At 39.1% G+C, this 23740-nt stretch overlaps 1 protein-coding gene across 1 annotated transcript; it reads right to left on the bottom strand.

The window, feature by feature from the left end:
* Positions 1-2166: 2166 nt before the first annotated feature.
* Positions 2167-23042, bottom strand: LOC146632324 (sodium- and chloride-dependent GABA transporter 2-like). Its single transcript, XM_085353292.1, has 15 exons — positions 23032-23042; positions 22459-22652; positions 22173-22307; positions 12885-13025; positions 12598-12685; positions 10650-10782; positions 9719-9853; positions 9461-9564; positions 8942-9066; positions 8314-8426; positions 8081-8218; positions 7798-7900; positions 4341-4441; positions 3298-3468; positions 2167-2316 (listed from the first exon to the last, which is right to left on the bottom strand). Exons 1-15 carry the CDS (start codon positions 23040-23042, stop codon positions 2167-2169), a joined length of 1842 nt encoding a protein of 613 aa, XP_085209418.1.
* Between the last annotated feature and the right edge of the window lie 698 nt (positions 23043-23740).

The following is a 23740-nucleotide window of genomic DNA, read 5'->3' on the forward strand; positions in this document are numbered from 1 at the left end:
TTAGGCAAGAATTGCACAAATTTTTCACTAAGATCTTGTATTGTGTCAGCTGATTCATGTGTGAAAATGTTGTCTCGTGTTCCACAAACAACTCTGTGCAATATTTGCAATATTTTTTCTTATATTTGACTGTGCAATAATCACTGTGCAATATACTCACTCAAATGTGCAATCCACTGGTATTCCTATTCATCCATATTATATATTCTGTATTTATATATGTGTATATGTGCATATTTGGTATATTTATGTGTCACACAGTGGAAATTTGTATTTATCTTGTATATTGTTTTTATTCTGATTTTTAGTGTTTATTTATGAGTGTCGTTTTATTTGCATGGTTTTATTCTGTTTCTATTGCATGGTTTTTAGTGTTTTATGTGACATGGTTTTTATCCACTGTGGACTGGCTGCACATGGGACAAATTAGCTGATAGGGACCACCTGCTGAGGCAGGGGTGTGTCCAGAGGTGGCCTATCAGCTGTCTAAAGACCTTTTAAAAACAGGCTAGCTGAGCACTGAAGGAGAGAGGCCCCAGACTGGAAGGTTAATGCGAGATAGCCAGCGTGACGCGGCAACCCAGTCCTGACCTCATGGAACGGCAACAGTAAGAGACAACGCGTGTGATTGGCAGCAGGGCAGAGGTTTACCTCTGTCTGCATTTGTGAGTAGGGTCTCTACTGTTGTTTACTGGGTGCCGCTGGATTGGGAGAGGGTTGCCATGGCCATGAGCCAGGGCCGCTTCTGGGACCATTGTTCTGGCCCCTATTTGTTATTTTACAGGACACCGATGCAAGGGGAGCTGTGGCGGTGGTCGCATGATGGATTCGGGTGCAGAACGCAAGCCAGGCTGGGAAGTGATGGGCCAGCGGAAGGACAAGAAGATGGGAGGCTCTTTCTTGTCTGCCGAAGACGAGGCTGGCGTGGACTCTGCTCTAAAGAAGGAATTCCTGGCCTGCTGATGGACCCATAATGAACATGTGGCATAATTATACCAGGGGGGGGGGGGTTTGGTGAATGTAGAAAATGGTAGTTTTACGGGTTTTAGAATTGTTTTATTTAGTTTTAGTAGATTGACAACATTTTATTATGTGCATTTTAAGGGTGTTTTTATTTGTGCTCCCTGGCCTAGTAATAAACTGTTTCTGATCAGACCTGCTTCCTCTCTGTGCCCATGGTATCTGACTCTCTTGCTCCCCCTTGTATTTTAAAGAATCTTTCTTTTTAGTGCGACCGCTTTAGTGTCGCCACGTGTTACATATGCTCACATCCATACTCTCAATCCCCTTTATTGTAACATGCAACTTCTGTCGGTGCTGCACTACTGGAAACTGAATTTCCCAGAGGAACCCACCCGAGGGATTAATAAAGTTTCATCTAATCTAATCTTTCAGAGTTGCTGAATCCTCGATTTGTCTTCTCAGAACCATGAGAAAAAAAAACACATTGATGGCAATTCAGTACATCAGCGGTAGTCAGCTGACCACTGATAAGTAGTTTTCCTAAAGCCACACAACTTGTACTGTCTTAACAATGTGGAAATGCTGTTAGCTTCATAAAACTTTTTTCCCAAGATGAAAAAATTTCATCCTTTTTCCCCAAGATGATGGTTCACAATCATTCTCTTACCAGCTTGCTTATTTAAATACGGGTGGTTGCTTTTCTTTCTTTCTTTTTTTGACCAGGCAGTGTAAGACAGATTCAGCATAGATGCAGGAGAAAATTTAGAAAAACTTTTTCCAGCTGCCTACATTAATAGGCTTATCAATATTATTGCCACATTATTAAAAGTACATTTCAACACAGTTACAGTTATGAATTCTATCAATCAGCAGAAATTGTGGCAGTGTTTGTGGCAATCTAATGTGAAAGTCAACTACAAGGCTCAAGTGCTTTTGTTTGAGGATTGTGGTGCTAAATAAGAGCCAACCAAACACTGGAATGATTTGAAACTGATTGCTGCTAGCAAGACAAAAAATGTAGCGGGGAATAAAGTTACCTCGCTAGTCACTAGTCTACACGGTCTCTCAAAACTCGACCTGCCTCTGAACTCTGCTAGAAGTCTTCGGAATTAATGATCTTATCAGTATTTCCTTTACAAAACCTTGAGTTTAAAATAAAATAAAAACATCACATCTGAAAAATTTATAAAAATGTTATGGTTTTCAGACTTGCATCTCCATCTCAGCTCCACCTCTTCCCTTGTATTCGTTGGCAACAGGAGTAAGAGTAATGTCTGGGTTTAAAGGGCACTGCTCGGGCTGCTTTGCTTTTCTGTGCGTCAAGCTCTGCGGGACGCACAGCTGCCTGAGGTTCTGTGGAAAGACGATCAGTTCAGTCCATTTGCAATAAATCATAACTTTTCAAAATGTGCAGAAATGACCAAACACCTATTACAGCTTCCCCAGTGTCCCTCACTATTGATTAGATTACTGCTAATTTGTTTGTTCTACGAATTTTGAAAATGAACAAGTTTACAGTTTAACAGACAGGATGATGGCCGGGAGTCTTCTACTTGATCTGCTGACTGTTCCTCTAACACCAGAATGAACTCAGGACTTCTAATGGAAATGTTTTAATAACTATTAGATGGATTGTGATGGGATTTAGTACAGATATTAATGCCCCCACACAGGATGTAGGGGATAACTTTACTGAGCCCCTGATTTTTCATTATTCTTACATGTTTCCAGATGGATATCTTATCTGAACGACACTGGAGCATTTTTTTTTTAACTCAGTGACCTTTCAGCCAGTCCAATCTAATGACGGCCTTTTGGCTTTTCTGGCAGCAAAAGCATATTAAAGTTTAAGGTAATCCATCAGGAAGTATTTTGTTGTCTGGTGCCCAGCTTTGCTAATGTTTTTGGCCTAAGATGAGTTGCTGAACTGTCTGTGTTAATAACTTGTGTCAGAGAGGCTGCAACTTTAAGGACACTGATGTGAAAAGCTTTTACTTTAAACTACAGAATTGTAAGGTTTAATGCTCTTGAATGTGTTGGGCTGTTAGTTAAAGAAAAGAACATTCTGATGTGTTGGCAGATTAAAAAGCTCATATAGTTTTAGATTTTTAAAATATTTTGTTCGGCACCAGTAACAAGAGGAGACATGCACACAGCACTGCTGAATCCAAGCATGGACACTGTTTTGATCCATCCGCCACACTACCTTAGCCTGACTGCACTTGTCATGGTGGAAAAACATTTAACACTAAACTGAACTGAATTAGTAACAAGATCACCTGGGAGCTTAATGGTGTTTCGGTGGTGCTCCTGTTTTCTTTACTGAGTGCATACCTGCCAAATTGTCCCTTTCATTGTAGTAACTTTAAAGATGATCCACAGAGGAACTAGAAGAACACAGAACAGTCCAAGAAACCAGCCCAAAGCGTACGCCCAGGTCGGATAGACGTAGGTTTTGTTGAACTTGAGAGGCTTATATTTCACAATTGAAAAGACAAAAGTACCCTGAAAGAAACACAAACAACACAACAATGAAGTTTTGAAATTTTAAAAGAAATTCAGTTTTAGAAAAATCTTTATCATCACCAGGGAAAGTACAATGAGTATAGGTTGCTAAGTATAGGTTATCTACAGTTACTCTAAATGTATATGGATACTTTTGATTTGTGTTCTCTTCATCTGGGAATATTTTCTGTGGATTCATTGTTCCTTCATTGTCAGCAAATCTAAAATAAGTTATTAAAGAATTTGATTTTTGGTCAAGAAACATCTTGCTTGCAGATGCTGGTGTCACTTTCCCTCCAAACCCCTGTTTTCCCTGCTGACATATTTATCTGGCACGATGCTCATTGACATTTGTCTACAAGTCCTTTAGTTTCTGCTTTGCCTTGCTGGCTGTTCATAGTGTGATAATGTAGGGTCCTTGCATTATGCAATAAAATACATCTTGAGATGACTGTTTTTGTGAACTGTCTCTAAAAAATAATCCTGAAATAAATGAAAACAAACACACACAATAATTAATAATGAAATAAACTATAGTAGATTTTCTCTTTTTTCCCCCCACTTTTCCTATCTCTCGCCACCATATTCGTATAACTGTCTCATACTAGTTTTAGTGTATCACCAGCAGGGTGCACCCTGCACAGTTTATCACAGAGTCATATGCCACAATGACACTGGAAGGTTATGGACACTTTTTTCTCTTCTTTATTCACTTGCATCTCTTGTTCATTCCTCACCTCAAACTATTTCCTGAACTAGAAGAGGAAGTTTTAGCTTTCAATTGTTGTTTGGTGCTTTATCACAAAAAGAGTCCACAAGTTTTCATGAATAAATTAGACTACTTGTGTTCTTAGGAACTCTGTTTCACTCACTAGACACACAGCAGGGGTAACGTAAAGCCAACAATGCTTCATTAGAGGCCAGGGACGATAACCTATCATGTCTTCAATGTTGTCATAAAGACGATCAGCACCTGAGCAAAACATGAGAAGTTAATAACAAGGTTAGAATTATCACTATAAATTTTACCAGGACTGATAAAATAATAATAAAATCATAAGAGTTATTAATGAATAGAATCATAAAATGCTTTCTACAAAGTCAACCAAAACAGTGAAAGTCATTCCTAAACAGTGTTGGACAAGTTACTTTAAAAGAGTAATTAATTATAGTTACTAGCTACTTCTTCAAAAAAACTAACTGAGTTAGTAACTGAGTTACAATATTCTAAAAGTAATTAATTACTTGAAAGTAACTATTGTGTTACTTTAAAAAAAATGTTTAACCCTCTGGGGTCCAGGGTATAATTGGCCATTTTTAACTACTTTTGATTTTCCCTCCACATTTCACCTTTAAAAACGATTTACTTTGCCTTGTTTGGTCTCATTCTTTTCAGCACAACCTCACGTGTCTGAATTTACAGTCATCTTTTCATTTTGACATACTGTATTAACACAATTGATCTAAAATCAGACAAACAACATAAAATCAGAGTAGAAAAGTTATATTTGTACTGTAACAACCACAAACATGTTTAATGAATCATATTTCATAACTTTAAATGCAAATATAAATTGTCAATTTTAAAATCCTATGCACAAGTTTTGCAAACAAAGTTATTTGCATCCATTTACCTTTTACCTTGATTTTTTTAAATAACCATTTCAAACTATTTACAGAACAATCAGCTGTTCTGCATTCAATAAGATGCCACACAAATTATTTGTGCCACTCCAAAACAATAATTTCTGTCCACTATAAAGGAGAACATCACAGCCTGATACCTGCAGGCCTGACAGCAGCAGGTGTTTCACTCCTTTTTCTACCTGGAGACAGCAGTCGCCTCATTGTTCTGACACACAACACAAAACTATCCACAACACTACACACTAACTACACAAGACAACACATTAACTACACACTCCAAACACGCTAAATTCACAAATCTCTCACGTCTCAAAACTCTCTCTCTCTCTTTTTCTGCTGTCTCTCTCTCTCTTTTTTTCTGCTTGCTCTCTCTCTCTTTTTTTCTGCTTGCTCTCTCTCTCTTTTTTTCTGCTTGCTCTCTCTCTCTTTTTTTCTGCTTGCTCTCTCTCTCTCTCTCTCTCTCTCTCTCTCTCTCTCTCTCTCTCTCTCTCTCTCTCTCTCTCTCTCTCTCTCACCATCACTCCTAAAACTTTCCCTGTTTGTTTGTTTGTTTGTTTGTTTTGCTCATAAGCAGAGAGTGCTTGCTAGCGCTGTCCTTAGACAGTAAACGTGACAAAACTATTGAGGAAAAAACGCCGCCTATATATTGTTTATCATGACTCTGGTTTTACGTGGCCTATCAACACAATTTAAAAACTGGTATATATCACCTTGTTGCTTTGTCATGTTGAAGTGGTCATGTGATTGGCTTACCACGACTACTTTATTCTTCCTCAGTCAAACAGCAGCACTCATGCGATTGTTTTGCCTCCTTAGCTCCAGGTGTTGTGCAAGACAGTGACCGTGATTACCGTTAGTTAGATTACTCGTTACTGAAAAAAGTAATGCCGTTAGAAACGCCGTTACTTGTAACGCCGTTATTCCCATCACTGTTCCTAAATAAGATAGCTGTACGATGTCAGTAGATGACAATTGATTTTTAACAGTCGTGCAATCAGTATTTGCCAATTTATCTGACACATTATGATTATTGACACCGTGGTGCCAGTGGTTCGGTCCTAGTTGAGCATCACCGTCTCACAAAGAGTTTAATAACAATATTTACACTTAGATATGAATGAAGATATCAGCTGACATCACCGCTTCACACACCAAATGTTTTTCTCATCCTAACCAGGAAACACTGTGAGGCGGTCCATAAAGCTTTGTTCATGCATTGCAGATGTGTTGTTATAGTTGAATGTTTAGTGTTCTTTAGATCTTTTGCGTTCATTCACATTCAAAGAATCACTACTTTCAGCTGATTTGGTGCCACAAAGTACACACATAAGGAACACTAAATGCATTTGAAAATGACACATTTAGTTAAAGCACAAAGAAAAACAGTAAAATGAAGGTCTGCATATTAATTTTTTTGAACATACAAAATATGACCACATCTTCTCCAGTCTAAATAACCTCAGCACTATCCCGCACATTATCTTTAAGCATCAGTTTCTTCCATCACATGAATAGAAATGTTTCAGGCCATTGCTTCTAGTAAATAACGGGCACACTGTACACATCTTGTACAATTTTAGAGCTAACCAAACCATGCAAAGGTTTAGGCAAGCTTAGCTTGATCTCTCAGATGATTACCAAGGTTACAAGTTCCACATCAGCCAATCAATCAGCAGCCACTGGCTCATCTAAGTAGCTCCTTAGTATTTTTAATATTAAGACAAATGATGCAAGGAAAGTAGGAAAAAGCTATAGGACGGATTTCCAGGTATCTTTAGTTTGCAACACTATTAACAAATGGTAGTTAAAAGGAAGTTGATGTGTGAAAGAAAACCTAACCTCTAGCAACACCTGCCAAACCACAAGACTTTTATGCATAATCGACACTAAATTCAGCATCAGAGGTTTGCAAGTTTGTATATCTAAATTAGGCTAAACGGAGAAAGTCCTATGGGTACATGAAGTTAAAGCAGAACTTTCTAGCCACAACACATGTCAGCTGTTAAGCAGTAGGATGGATCCATTATGCCTTCAGGTTATGTTTCAGCCAGTGGCAGTAAATACAAGCAGTTTTTTTCACAAGGCAAATGTCCAAACATTTGCTAAAAAAGCTAAAAATGAAAAGAGCAAAGCATCAACAACAACATTTCAACATGAGTACATAAACAAAAGGTGAGAACCCCACCTGTCACTCTGTTTCACAATTTGAGAACCACTGATTTAACGAATTCCTTAGTTAGCAAGAGGGAGATATAGGAAATATTAGATGAGCCTCTGGAAGAATGCAGTAGTTAGTGGTCATAATTTTAACCTCTAACTAATTTGAGAGCTTTTTTTTTTAACACTAACTTCACATAATTGTGCTGTTGGACTGGGCCTGAAGGGAAAACTCCACCTCAATAGAAAGTGTTTAAAAAGTGAAGCTGCTGGTAAAGTGGTGCTGAGCCAGTACCCACAAGACACGGCTTATTCTTGTGACCCCAGCTGAGCAAGATTCAGAATAGCTGGAATGAACGCCTATACAGTAAGCCTAAATTTTGGCCTTTTAGTAATAAGCGACTCAATAAAAGCAGTCTTAAGTGTATTTTCAATTAATGTGGGATTAGCAGGATTTGAATCAGCTTTCTTAGCCAGATCTGTGCAAACATGCAAGGATTTGACTCTCGGATTTTAATGACTCACCATATATCCATCCAATCGCTATCGACTGACACACAGAAAGAAGGAGAAGATTGTTTCCACTACACACATAATGATCAAAGAGTTGAAGGAAATACAAGCCACCCTGCAGGAAGACAGAGAGGTTAATTGGTATAGCTAATCAAAGATAAAGACAACAAATGCATGCATACAAATTCAGTTTTGCCTAGAAAGAAGTAAGTTAAGAGTAATGAGCACTGGTCCATTTTTACACCCTACTGAGGGTAGTGTAAAGACTTGTGGGAAAGTTAATCAGAGCTCTCACCTCGGTGACGAGGAGGAGGCCGAGAAAAAAGCAAACAGAGCAGAGGCAGAGCAGCAGCAATTCTCGACGATAAGCTCTTCGAAACACATTGGGGAACATATCCGTCACTGAGGTCATCAAACACTCCAAACTCACAAACTGCAAGAGACGCAGACAAATCAAACACATTTACTAAGAACCAAACATGTACAGTGGTGAAAAATAAACAGGATTTCTATTGGCTTAAAGCAAACCTGTGTATCTGCCCCCAACAAGATGACCATGATGAAGAAACATATAGCCCATAATTGAGGTAAAGGCATCATGGCTACCGCGCGCGGATAGGCAATAAATGCCAAGCCAGGTCCTGTTCAGAAATATTTTCAGTCATTGATGGCAACTTAAATATTTTTGGATAAAACTGCTTACTGCAGCCTTCTCCCAATTTATATTTTAGTTACAGCACTCTAAATGTTTTAAATCTGGACTCACAAATTCTTGCAACATCCTACTGTTAGGCATAATGACCTGATAGCATTCATTTATTTCATTGGAAGGAGTTTAAGGTCAGGAGGATTGTTCAGGATTAAAGGCGGGGAATTACTGTATTAGCCGTGCTTAGCTAAGAGAAGCTAATACAGGAATTTTGTCTCCAAAATTAAATTAAAGCCATTTCCATGCCAAGTAAAAACACAGGCCCAGCTTTTCCATTTAGCATTGCTTTGTTTTGCCTTGATTTTGGTTGGGTTTTTTTTTGTTTGGTTGATTGGTTGTTTTTTTTTTTTTTTTTGGGGGGGGGGTATTTTAAAGTGGATTAATAAAACCCACTGACAGTGTAATGACTTCATTAAATATAACAGAAGTTGTGTAATGATGCCCTACCAGAAGCTGCCACTTCTGATATTGGCAGTCCTTGTTCGTAGGACATAAATCCCAGAACAGAAAAGATTGCAAACCCTGCAACAAAACTGGATCCTCCGTTAACCAAACACAGAACAAATGTGTCTCTGTGGAGACAGAAGAAAACACACAGCATTCAACAAAGAGCAAAACAAGAAACACACTTAAAGCAAAAGCAGCTGTTTAAAATGTTGAAATATGAAAAAAAAAGTACCTTGCTGCCCAAGATATTAAGTAAGAAGAAAAAAGTTGTACAGGATTTGAGCATTATGTAAACTTTTTTTATTTACAGTCTGCATGTTATTAAGAAAGCCTGTGCAGTTTTATGAAAGTATCACTTTGGTGCTCCCTGCTGGCTATTTTAAAACTAAGTGGCCAGGGATTAAATAACGTTGAAAACATCTGTTTAGTGCAGTTTTATCTTGTCATAACAATAAGATTACTAGAATTTTTGAGCATATTTTTTTTAATTTAAGAACATGGGCGGGGGAGCGTACTCACTTGTAACAATCATTGTTATACTTATTGTAACTGCCCAGAGCCGTCAAACTCCCCTGACAAATCCCAAAGGAGAAAAGGACTTGTGCACCCGCGTCCATCCAAACCTGATGCCAACACACAGATATTAGTTTACTCATCACTAAATGATGATATTCATTGTGTAAAATGTAGGTATTTTAGTATTTAGGCTTCCGTGGGTAGCGTGCAAGCTTGCAGCTTTTCTTGGTATTGACACATTGTTTTGATCTTAATACTTACTTGAGGGTCCACCAACCTTGTGGGGTCAGGATACAGGTAAAAAGCTAAGCCGTTTATGGCTCCTGGTAAAGTGAGTCCACGAGCTAACAGAACCACCAACATCACGTAGGGAAAAGTGGCCGTAAAGTAAACTACCTGTCAACAAGAAGGAAATGCATGGTTCAAAGCAGACATCACAGGGACAGTGTAAAGTTTGATGTTCTTTGGTGTAAGAAAACATTTTCCATCTAAACATATTTCAGACAATACATTCCTCATTTGTGCCATAGTATTGTCTCTCTTTTTTTGCTTGCAAAATGAGACATGACTGCTGTCTGCATTTAGGTGTAACTCCTCTTCCTCCAAATACATCCCTGTGCCTCCTCCCAAAGAGTTCAGATTTAGTTTGAGCTGTTCACAGAACATTAAGCAATACTGGAACCATGTGATCTTTGAAACTTAAGAGGGGGTTGCTGTTACCTTAGGTTCTTACTCATCTCTTTTAGAATTGCACATGTGCAATTCTAAAAGAGATGTGTAGATTACACTACTGCAGTAGTGTAATCTACACAGGAAGCCACTCCCAGGGAGAGTACCAACAGTCCTGAACTTTTGCCTTGTTACATCCTGATAAACTCCAGCTTGTATGTATTTCTGTATTGTCCTTCTAAGGTCCTATGAAGGTTCTTTTGATTGAAGTATATGTTCCCACCAACAAATTTATATGAGACGATTAAACTTTCAGCAACCAGACCTTGGATGTGACTCTGATAATTTTCTTTTCAGTGACCAATTAAAACAATCCTGGTATTTTCCAAGGGTTCACAAATGTATTCTTGCAATATTACTTCAAAAGGTACCGCAGATGTGATAGTAGATGTATAAACTGTGTTTACAGAACTTATTTTCTAAATGTAGACTAATAAATCATATTTTAAAGATGTTTCTCTACCTTTCCAGTGGACTTCACTCCTTTCCAAACACAGAAGTAACAAATGATCCATGCCAGTAAGAGACACAAGGCCAAATCCCACCTCAGGCTACCAATCTCCTCAATCCCTTGAGATATACCCAGTACTCTTCTCCTGAAAAGAAACCCATATTATTTGTTAAAACAAAAGCCATTTGGGCGCAAAAGAACTTTTTTCACAACTACTATAAGTGATAACAGAGTTGACACAATGCAAATGTTACAATATTTATTTACAATAAACCAGAAAGTCAGTTATGTAGTTGCCCATCAGCCAGACACTAACCTCCCTTATTTATCTATATAGATATAAAATGCACATAATTTCAACAAATTCAGTGGATTCAAATCTCATTACCTAAAATATGTTCAAGGTATTTATTTAGAATGCAATTCTACAGATAGTCTTTTAGTTCTGATACGTCTTCTTTTATCCACTTGTCTAATTCCAACAAAAGTGTATTTTTGTGACAGGCTGCTAGTCACAAAGTGCCTAAAGATATCATTTCAGAGTTAGGTGCTTTTTCTACACCTAAATGATTGATGACAGTGTTTAGTAGTTAGTAACACAGCAACAAAGAAGCAACAAAGAAACACTTCGAAAGACTTTCAGACTTTCACTTTCAAAACTATTGAGCACTTAAAAAATAAAAAAAATAAAATAAAATAAACTACAATAAAATCTGGCAACTTGGAAAAATATAAACAATGAGGGGTGGCTCAAGACATTTGCACAATACTGTAAAATCCCAAATACTGGAACCTTGATTTAATCAATTAATGTATCAAATGATACAGTGCAATACTTATACAGTAAACACCACAGATGAAAAGGAATCAGAAATGATTATACTTTTATTATATTCAGTAAATGACATGTTACTGTCATGGAGTTAAAATGATAAGGTGTTATAATCACTGTAAATGACTCATTTTGCATTGTGTTGTTTGGTGGTTACTAGGCAACATGATGAATCATAATATGTAAAATAGATAAGAACTTTTAGCAGCCAAGTTTGGTTGCATAACTTATGACCATGTAAGAGGAGTTTGTGAACAAACTGATACATAGAGATTTGCTGCATTTTAATGTGTGAAGTCACTAGTTGGCTGTAACCAGTCATATCAGGGGCAACTTAAACTCATTCAGCGCCAAGTGTTTAAGTTCAGGACTGTTGTGAGTATATGATTAGTAGTAATCTTGGCCACAAAAGTATCAGCATGCCACTGATCACATTACTGATGTCAGTACATTTATGACATACATGGTGATAAGAAGGCACCAATCATACCTTATTAATATTGACTATATCAATAGGACCACTCCTTCCATAATCGTGACCAACAGTATCATGATTAAAATCATCCAATAGCACAAAGGTGGTATGCTGTATGTGGTACAAAGTGATATTTCAAGCAGTTACATAATTTGATATTTGGCGAGTTCATAATTTTTATCAACACTGAGAATCGAGACTGGGCCAGATGAGCGTACAGCTGTGTACAGCCGCGTGTTATGACTAAACACGATGTGACCTAATCAGTATCTGAATAATCCAACACAAAAATGACTTGATGGTATTATCGCCAATTATCAGCATCCATCCCAAAAAGGATCTTACATCTGTACCAGATTACAAGAACACATCTAAAGACAATGAGAGCTAAAAAGATGGATGTTCCAGATTAACAATCAGGAAATTGTATTTGGACTGATTATGTAGTGTGGTTACCATGTGTATACAGATTGCTTACTCTGATAACTATTGAGAAATAATGAGCAGCTATTGGTTAACCAGTATGGAAATGCTGCTTTCCAATAACTCAAATATATGTTGTTGAAATTTAGGGACTGATGGCTTCAGTGTTCGGCAAAAGCTCCAGAGGTAAATCCATCTACCGAGGTCAGACACATGTCATTTACACTTACTCCCAGAATTCTGTTGCTGGTGTTGTTGCGTTTGCAGCTGCTGTCCAGTTGGATGACGCATTTGCTTTATCAAATTCAAAACAAGACTCTGACAAAGAAAAAAGCAGAGCCATGTCAACAAAGTTTAATCTATGTTTGATAAAAGAGATATTAGAGACTACACATTTGTCAAGCACAAAATGACCTCACTGTCATGTGAGATTCCCCAAATCATCTAGATCACCATGTCAATAACTCTGAAATAAAGAATGACCACAGTGAAATCTTCCTTCGCTTTGAATAGCTACCTGTATTCCAGGAATTCCTGCAGCTAGCCCATGGAATCTCAGCACTGAAGGATGAAAAGAGGTAGAAGAAAGCCCATGCCTGGATCACAATGTATGAAACAGCAGCATATGCAATCACTACCTGGGTTGCATATCCAATACCTGAGAAGATAAAGTGGAGTCAGTATATATTATAAAAAGGCAATTAAATTATACTGCAGCATATGGAGTAAATTTCAATGGCATCCAAAACATTTAATGTACTTTTGTTTGTTTTTTTAAACCTGCCCTGCAAGAGAGTTTCACAGAACTATCTGGAAAGTAGCTGTTGGAAATTATTTTGAAAATAATGGTGCTAACATCAGTCCAAAGTAAGAGGGACAGAGAGGTGGTGACAGTCTGGGAAAGCTAATTCACTACACAATGCATTGTTGTTTAAAAAATGTGTTAGAACCAACCAAGAGAAGGTCTGACTGAATGCCCACTGCATGTAAAAAAAAAAAAAAAAGAGCCCTTCAGAAAACTAGGACATCTTACTATTATCACGGATTGAAGGAAATAGAAACCACCTTATGTTTCTCTTCAGCGCTGTAGCCAGGCTGACAAAAAGTCAGAGCACTGTTAAGCCAACCATTCCTTTAACGTTCACTAGTAATGACTTCATGAACTTCTTCACAAATTAAATTTTAACCGTTAGGAAAAAAACGACTCATAATCATCTCACATATGTAACGTTATCTACAGCTACCTTCAGTACCATTGATGGAGTCTTTTTCTTCAATTGATCTTTCCGAGTTAACTTCAGTAATTACTTCCTCCAAACCATCGATGTGTCTTTTAGACCCCATTCCTCCTGCCATTAATGTGTGTCAATGTTTCAATCTTAAATATGATGAGCCTAAATCTATTTACCAGCTATGTACCACATGCCTTCAAGCTGGCAATAGTCATCCTAGGTAAGGCCTATTTCCAACTTTCTTTTTATCTCAAAAATCCTTGAAAGAGTAGTTGTCAAACAGCTAACAGATCATCTGCAGAGGAATGGTTTATCTGAAGAGTTTCAGTCAGGTTTCAGAGCCCATCACAGCACAGAAACAGCCTTAGTGAAGGTTTCAAATGATCTTCTTATTGCCTCTGACAGTGGACTCATCTCAGTGCTTGTCATTGACCTCAGTGCAGCATTTGATACTGTTAACCATAACATTTTATTACTGTGATTAGAGAATGCTGTGGGTATTAAAGGCACTGCGCTGCAGTGGTTTGAATCATATCTGTCTAATAGACTCCAATTTGTTCATATAAATTGAGGCTCCATTTTGGAAAAAATATCCTATGCAGTGTTTTCTAATTAGTATGAGCTGTATGATACTGAAGGATAAACTCAGTGCGCTTAGTGATTGGAAGTATGCCCAGTTTTTTTTTTAAAAAAGTTATCTGCTCATTACAGTACACACACTCATAACTGTCCTCGTGAGAAGCCTGTAGAAGGAAAAATGTTATTGTGTGACAGTCTTAAGGCAAAGGAGGGTCGGATTAACAAAGTTTAATAAAAAGCTCACTGGGGACTTCCCCCTTCGACCCCTTGCATGAAACCTTGTGCGATGCAAAAGCGATGCTTTTGGTCCCTTGCAAGAACAAACGCTCCAGTTCTTGACTTTTCCTTATTTTTGTTTAGTTTTATTCTGACAGTTTGGTCCTTCGAGTCAGATCCATCTACCCCACTCGCCTCGGGAACGCGACCGAGACCAAGCACAGGGGTGTCTGGGATTCCTTACAATCAAAGATTCTCCCCCCCCCCCCCCCCAGTGTTGTTAAAAACACCGTTTGAGGACATAGAGGCCGGGAGCAGAGGCAACTAGAAGTGTGACAAGATCCATGAACCAGAGGAGCAACTTGAATTGGGAGCAAGCGGTCTGGGCCACTAACACGGAACCTCGAGTGGAAAATAAAGTAGGCCTATTACTAGGAGTCAGGCACTTGAGGGCTTGTGCATGTTAATAATAATAATAATAATAAATAACCATAAAATAAAAATAAATTGGAAAAAAGACTAGCTATTTAAAATGGTTTGTGTGTGACTGACCAGTGTCTCCAGTTGAGACAAAGGGGAAAATCTCACAGTGACAACAAAATCCACCGGACCACGGACCAGTTGCTCAGGTGAACTCCGTATTACCTGGGTTAATGGGACCAAGGTGGACAGGATGAACAAAAATGGTACAGATACATTTGTACATTTCTCACCAAAAACACCCAGGTACTGGTATAGTTTGGACATAGTACCAAGTGGCCCCAGCAGTGTGACACCACAGTTGCATGACATGACCCGACGCAGAGCAGGACCTTACACAGACATCCAAAACACAATAGGCATACACTGCACCATGTCTTACAAAGACGACCCGGGCTCAGATGCAGCTTATGAGCAGAAACTTCTTCAAACCCAAAGTGCCCCTTTATTCCTCACAGCTTTATATTGGAAGGGAGCATAGTGGTGGCCTGTAAATTAGGCCCTGAAGAAAAAGGCCAGTACAGAGGATTTGAAGCTCCTAACGTGTCATTAGCGAAAAGGAAAACTGAGAGGTGGCAGGATTTAGAAGCCTTTGTAACAAGATTTGAGGAAACAAGGGATTGGGCTGAAGAAAAGAGACACCCAGGCGTACAGTACTCTCCCTCTTTGAAAGCATATGTTACCAGGTTAAACTGGAGCACAAAAATAAGAAAAGAAATACATCTAGATGACCGGGGATAGTGACAGGTATCCATGGTTTTCTTACAACAGAAGAGGAGAAATCACACAAAGACATTCCAGACACATTGTTGTCAAAGGGGTCCACGGATGTTGGACATATTAAAGGAATAGAACCAGTAAAAATACCCCCTAAATCATTTTATAGGTCTCACCAAAGAAAGTACCCAGTAAAAAAAGAAGCAGAAGATTTAAATAAGGCAGGGGTAAAAGAGTGCCCAGATTCCATGTGTAATACACCTGTTTCCTGTAAAGAAAGCATCCCTATCACAAAGATGGAGGTTAGTGCAGGACCTCCAAGCAGTAAGGCTACAATGGCCACATGATGATCAGACAAAAATGTATGGCTAGACTGAATGTTTTGGACAGCCCCACAGTCTAAAGTCTCCAATTGCTTAGGAGGGTGCCTTTTAAACTGGACAGTAATAATAGTCCATCAGTTCTGAGATGTTTTACTGCCGTTCCAAAACTCTTCAATCACTTATGATACTAATTGTCACACTCACCACTATCTGTTTCCTGCAGGTCCCTCGTGATGTAGAACCATATCCCGGAAACTACACCTGCTTCACAAGGGCTAATGGAAGCTGGAACTTGGGTTACTGACACTGATGCATGTGAAGTGCACTGGTTTTTAAACCATACTGTTGGTAAAGCAGATGTTTGGTGGCTGTTCGGGGATAAGAAGCTAATATATTGAAATATATTAATGAAATAATGAAATATTCTCCTCTAACAAATTCACATGAATCCTCGTGGAACATGCCAGTTGTTAAAGCAATAAACTATACTTCACGGCACTCTACTGGGGACATCTCTATGAACTTCAGATTAAAGGAATGCTTCTTGCAGTCTCTTATTAGCAATTAGCAATAGTTCATTATCCCCTAGCTTCCATCACGGGTTCACTGCTTATAAGATTAAGTGACTTAAATATAAATTATATTAGAATATGTCAGTTGAAAGCAAGTGTAAGTGCAGAGAAGCTCAGCTGAAAGATCAGGTGTCATTTGTTTCCACAAACATATTCCATATACCAGAGATACAAAGAAAAATGTCCCAGGGCTTTGACTTGAATCACATGACACACTTCCAAATTGGCAACTGCAAACTTTGCTGGCGGAAAATAGCAAGCCAAATACTTATTTTGGACTATATATTATTTTGTCATATAAAACAAATTTCACTGTTTTGACTAAAAATTTATATGTTTTCTTAAAATACAGCAGCAGACATTTTTGCTTTGACATTTTGGCATCCAATGCAATTAACTTAATGCACTTTCACACTTTTACATAACAAGAAGTTACTCTAATATGCCTTGCCTTTAGCCCTACTTATGGAAGTATTTAAATGATAGTGTAGAAATATATTTGTGTCTGCATGCATACTTATAACCCTGTGTAGATTACAGAAAATTCTGAATAAATTCAAACTTGTTTACCCAATTCTTGTTTTTTAAGGCCATTACAGATGTACAGTGGGTACGGAGAGTATTCAGGCCCACTTAAGTTCTTCACTCTTTGTTTTATTGCAGCCATGTGCTAAAATAATTTAAGTTAATTTTTTCCTCAATAATGTACGCACAGAACCCCATACTGACAGAAAAACACAGAGTTGTTGACATTTTTGCAGATTTATTAAAAAAGAAAAACTGAAATATCACATGGTCCAAAGTATTCAGACCCTTTGCTGTGATACTTATTCATTTAACTCAGGTGTTTCCATTTTGTCTGATCGTCCTTGAGATGGTTCTACACCTTCATTTGATTGATTATACTGATTGAACTTAGGAAAGCCACACACCTGTCTATATAAGACCTTAAAGCTCATAATGCATATTAGAGCAAATGAGAATCATGAGGTCAAAGGAACTGCCTGAAGAGCTTAGAGACAGAATTGTGGCACAGAGCTACCTAAGGTTACAAAAAAAATTCTGCTGCATTTAAGGTTCCTAAGACTATAGGGGCCTCCATAATCTTTAAACAGAAGATGTCTGTGAAGGTTCTCAGTCATCCAGGTCTTCGTAGTCAAAGGAGCTTGCAAAGAAAAGCGTCTGGACTTCTTTAAGTTGCATGAAGACGTTTCACCTCTCATCCGAGAAGCTTCATCAGTTCTAAACAGAAGATGTTTGGAATGACCAGAACCCTTCATAGAACTGGCCGTCCGGCCAAACTGAGCTATCGGGGGACAAGAGCCTTGGTGAGAGAGGTAAAAAGAACCCAAAGATCACTGTGGCTGAGTTCCAGAGATGCAGTTGGGAGATGGGAGAAAGTTGTAAAAAGTCAACCATCACTGCAGCCCTCCACCAGTCGGGGCTGTATAGCAGAGTGGCCCGCTGGAAGCCTCTCCTCAGTGCAAGACACATGAAAGCCACCATGGAGTTTGCTAAAAAAAAAAAAAAAAAAAGCTGCAGGGACAGGACGACTGGTTGCAATCGAGGGAAAGATGAATGCTGCCAAGTACAGGAATATCCTGGACAAAAACCTTCTCCCGAGTGCTCAGGACCTCAGACTGGGCCCAAGGTTTACCTTGTAACCAGTCAATGACTCTAAGCACACAGCTAAAATAACGAAGGAGTGGCTTCACAACAACTCTGTGACTATTCTTGAATGGCCCAGCCAGAGCCCTGACTTGAATCCAATTGAGCATCTCTGGAGACCTAAAAATGGCTGTTCACCAACATTTACCATCCAACCTGACAGAACTGGAGAGGATCTGCAAGGAGGAATGGCAGAGGATCCCCAAATCCAGGCGTGAGAGACTTTCTCACGTCTGTGAGAATTTTACGCTAGGGTTAAACTTGCCCTTCAGGGAATATTGACACCTCTGTGTGGTAGAACTGACTTCCTTTTTAAAAAAAAAAAAGTGTTTCAACATCTCTGCCATATTTATGAATGGAAGGGGTGTGAGTCGGCTTCATAAATCAAGTCAACTTGATTTGTATGGCACTAGTCAGACACAAGGTAATTCAGAGTGCTTTACAGCGGGATAAAAGAGGAAAACAAAAAGATATTTTAAATATATAAAGCATACTGTATATGGATACATGTCATGATGTAAAGCATGCACAAACAATCATGACAGTAATATAACAACAAGCAAAAATCAAACACTTTCCCATGTTCACATATCTTGTTATATATATTTATGTCCTAATGTGTACTATTGACCATCTACTGTAGATGCTATCGTCACAATGAATCTAGGTGGTTTTCCACTACAACCTCAGTAAGGGCAATGTCAAAACAGTGCTAAAACTATGGGAAGAGCCAATCCTCCACAAACATGCCTTGTAATGACTAATCTTTAAACCGTATCCAACCAGCAGGAGTTACAGCAAATAAAAGGTTAAGAAATCTATAAGAGTGGTTAAAAAGACGGAAGCAATGCCTGGCTCCGCCCCAAAGTCTGCACCTCTCCTCTGAGTTGCAAAATGTGTCATGTGGATCACGTGGACTTGTACACAACATCCATCAGGTTTTCAGGAGTCACAGGCAGTTTTCTTTTCTGCTTTGGCAAATGGGTGCAAGCCTTTTACCACAAACTTAGTCACTGCTCGGTGACATTCGTCTATCCTGGCCTGAAAGGAAACGCTACCGGTAGACTGCAGCGAGAACTGCCAGCATCTGAGCCAGACTCTGTCTGTCTCTCTCATCATGGTCACCTAAATGCACAGTAATGGCAGGTTTTGTAATAAGGCAGATCGCGCTAACATAATATGCACTGTTGTTGATTATTTACCTGCCGCATTAACGGGAGAGGACGTGCTGCTGGGTTGAGATTCACGAGTCCGGAGTGGAATTAAAAACACGACATTCATTTAAGCTTATCGCGTGTTTTTTGCATATTCGTAGTGTTTCCTCCCTTAAATGAAATATCTACTTTGCAAGTATTGCAAGTTGCCCCGTTGTCATCCGTTCTTGTAAAGTATAACCAAACTTTTGAGTGTTTGAGCCTCTTAGGTACCATGTTTCGATACCCATCCCTACTCATGTCTGTCCCCAGCACATACAGTGCAAAAGTATTCGGCCCCCTTGAACTTTCCCACATTTTGTCACATTACAGCCACAAACATGAATCAGTTTTATTGGAAGTCCACGTGAAAGACCAATACAAAGTGGTGTACACGTGAGAAGTGGAATGAAAATCATACATGATTCCAAACATTTTTTTCAAATAAATAACTGAAAAGTGGGGTGTGCGTAATTATTCAGCTCCTTGAGTCAATACTTTGTAGAACCACCTTTTGCTGCAATTACAGCTGCCAGTCTTTTAGGGTTTGTCTCTACCAGCGTTGCACATCTAGAGACTGAAATCTTTGCCCATTCTTCTTTGCAAAACAGCTCCAGCTCAGTCAGATTAGATGGACAGCGTTTGTGAACAGCAGTTTTCAGATCTTGCCACAGATTCTCGATTGGATTTAGATCTGGACTTTGACTGGGCCAGTCTAACACATGGATATGTTTTATTTTGAACCATTCCATTGTTGCCCTGGCTTTATGTTTAGTGTCGTCGTCCTGCTGGAAGGTGAACCTCCGCCCCAGTCTCAAGTCTTTTGCAGACTCCAAGGGGTTTTCTTCCTAGGTGGACAGCCTTGTCTCGGTAGGTTTACAGTTGTGCCATACTCCTCCCATTTCTGAATGATCGCTTGAACAGTGCTCCGTGGGATGTTCAAGGCTTGGGAAATCTTTTTGTAGCCTAAGCCTGCTTTAAATTTCTCAATAACTTTATCCCTGACCTGTCTGGTGTGTTCTTTGGACTTCATGGTGTCGTTGCTCCCAATATTCTCTTAGACAACCTGTGAGGCCGTCACAGAGCAGCTGTATTTGTACTGACATTAGATTACACACAGGTGCACTCTATTTAGTCATTAGCACTCATCAGGCAATGTCTATGGGCAACTAACTGCACTCAGACCAAAGGGGGCTGAATAATTACGCACACCCCACTTTGCAGTTATTTATTTGTAAAAAATGTTTGGAATCATGTATGATTTTCATTCCACTTCTCACGTGTACACCACTTTGTATTGGTCTTTCACGTGGAATTGCAATAAAATTGATTCATGTTTGTGGCTGTAATGTGACAAAATGTGGGAAAGTTCAAGGGGGCCGAATACTTTTGCACTGTATGTGCTGGGGACAGACATGAGTAGGGATGGGTATCGAAACATGGTACCTAAGAGGCTCAAACACTCAAAAGTTTGGTTATACTTTACAAGAACGGATGACAACGGGACAACTTGCAATACTTGCAAAGTAGATATTTCATTTAAGGGAGGAAACACTACGAATATGCAAAAAACACGCGATAAGCTTAAATGAATGTCGTGTTTTTAATTCCACTCCGGACTCGTGAATCTCAACCCAGCAGCACGTCCTCTCCCGTTAATGCGGCAGGTAAATAATCAACAACAGTGCATATTATGTTAGCGCGATCTGCCTTATTACAAAACCTGCCATTACTGTGCATTTAGGTGACCATGATGAGAGAGACAGACAGAGTCTGGCTCAGATGCTGGCAGTTCTCGCTGCAGTCTACCGGTAGCGTTTCCTTTCAGGCCAGGATAGACGAATGTCACCGAGCAGTGACTAAGTTTGTGGTAAAAGGCTTGCACCCATTTGCCAAAGCAGATGCCCTCGATTTTTGGTAAGTGAATGTGTTTAATTGTAGGCAGGGACATTACTGGATATTCTTGTGTAATTGCTGCAGAATAATTTATGTTATACTTTGTTATTGCTACAGAAGAATATTTATTTTATTATTTTACATTTACAATTTTTTTTCCTGGGGACCCTGTGACACCCCATTGAAGAGCCGTAGGCTGTGGATCTCTTAAGATCTCACTGCTGGGTTTGTAAGGCCATGTTACTCCTAAATTTCTATCTTGTTCAAAGAGAAGATATAAAACAAAGTTCTAAGCTAATCGACCTTAGTGTTCTCCTTTTTTTTTAAAAAAGAATCGATAAGAGAATCGATAAAGAATCGAATCGTCAAACAGAATCGAAAATGGAATCGGAATCATGAAAATCTTATCAATACCCTTCCCTAGACATGAGAAGCTTTTCTTTTTGGCAGTGAACATAACTGATTTCTTTTTTCTTAAGTCAACAAGTTATTTTGCAATTCTCTGAAGAACGTATAATCTCGACCTTGATGTTTTTTTCTCAGGGAAATGTTCTGTGTCAGTCAGATATGTCAGATCTGTCAAAGAACACACGAACCAGTGCAGTAGATGAGACAGCACGACAGTCTCGACACTGTAAGATACAACACATTACTCACACTTGTGCTCTGAACAAAGTTAAGTAAAGCTAAAAAACTTTTTTGCGCTTACTTCATGGTTTCATACATAACCATACATCACTCCAAAAAATAAAACCTATTATTTGAGTTATTGTTTTTCACGGAAATTTATTTAACATGCAATTCCCAAAAAGTAATGTGCATTTTTTTTTATGTGAAACTAAAGGACAATTCAACTGTTGGTAAAGAGGGCATGTTTTCACACAGTATCAACTCTCACTTACATATTTCAGCTTTTTTTATACACTGACCTTCAAACAAGGGGCAGAAGTGCCTCCAGCAGGTAATACATCCCTGAGATGTGAACTGTCCCATAGCTGTTTCCAGGAGGAACATTGGGATGCCACAAGCAAGCAGAAACAGGACGTAGGGAATAAGAAATGCACCTGAGAGTAGAAACACGAGGATCATTACACAAATATGCCACAAGATTTCGCTTGGGGCAAATCTCTTCAAGCATTACCCTTCATGTTCACATATCAACAATTTTGAGAGAATGACAGAAAAGCAGAGGGGATATATGTTTGATCTGCATACCTCCCCCATTTTTGTAGCACAAGTAGGGAAACCTCCAAAGGTTTCCCAGGCCAACCAATGTTCCTGCTACAGCCAGTAAAAACTCCAACTTGCTCGCCCACTGGCCGCGGTCGAGCAACTGAGTCTTCTTCATGAGACCTTTTTCTTGTCCGGGTACGTCCAGGCTGCTTCCTTTAAGAAATTCCCTCGGCATGCTGAGAAAATCAGTAGCAAATTAAGTTGTATTGGTTTTGTTCGTTTGTTTGTTTTTCTTGTTTGTTTGTTTTTGGTTTTTTTTTAAAAAAACAATAAGAAAACCCTCACCCCAATGTCCTTCCACTTCCTCCACACTTATAGGACAACTGCTGTCAAACCTTTAAAGCTCTCATTCACACTGACAGAGAGCTCTGGGGGTTTTATTGCACACATTCAGAACTTCTCAGCTGATTATTTGGCATTGCTTATAAGCTTAATTTATTCATTCGTTGAACTTAAGCTCGTAGGATAATCGGGAATTGAACTGGCGACAGAGTGCTGCCGCATTTTTTGGCGTTAAAGCGTAAAGCGCAAAAGAAAAACGCGGTGAACACCTACCTCTCCATCATCAAACTCCCGCCCCCAAGAGCCCCTTTCCAGCCCCAGAAAACTGATCAGTATTCCTCTCAGCCGCTTACACTGCGAGAGCTCTACACAGCAAACATGTCATGAACAGAGCCAAAGTGAGAAACAAAGTAACCGTGGTTTGCTTTAACTCCTCTGACCCAATTATTGCTCTGCACGTTACGCATTAGAAAAAAAAAGAGGTTTGGCTGTGACAAAGATCCGATTTAATGCCACTTCCCTGCTGTATTTTTCCACTCAGACAGGAAGACCTCGAGTGTATAAGATTAGCACTTTGGCTAATAACTAAAGCAAAGCAGCTAAGCCGTCTCTGTTAATGTCATGTGCTGTAAAGAGACCTCACTGAGCTGCCAGCTGGAGGATTTGTAGCAGTGGTTCATACATCTACGGAGCCCCTCTGATGACATGGTACAAAAAATAAATAAATTGTGGCCACGAAATATCATTTCGAGGCCACGAAATAGGTATAACGTGCCCACGAAATACTTATTTGTGGCCACGAAATACTATTTCGAGGGCACGAAATAGGTATAACGTGCGCACGAAATGCTAATTTGTGGGCACGAATTGGGTATAACGTGGCAACGAATTACGCATTTGTGGCCACGAAATAGATAACGTGCGCACATCTTATTGATAGAATTCCTGGACAGCTGCGTAGAGACACAAGCATAAAAGTAGG

Source organism: Diplotaxodon limnothrissa, linkage group LG5 (assembly GCF_057381915.1).
Source record: "Diplotaxodon limnothrissa isolate DT_005_m linkage group LG5, D_limnothrissa_male_GT1.1, whole genome shotgun sequence".
Classification (NCBI taxonomy): Eukaryota; Metazoa; Chordata; class Actinopteri; order Cichliformes; family Cichlidae; genus Diplotaxodon; species Diplotaxodon limnothrissa.

Coding starts and splice junctions, on each gene's coding strand:
- LOC146632324 (XM_085353292.1), bottom strand. Junction 3,469..4,340: donor TTACCCCTGCTGTGTGTCTA/GTGAGTGAAACA, acceptor TGTTTCTTTCAG/GGTACTTTTGTCTTTTCAAT. Junction 2,317..3,297: donor TGAAAGGGACAATTTGGCAG/GTATGCACTCAG, acceptor GTCTTTCCACAG/AACCTCAGGCAGCTGTGCGT.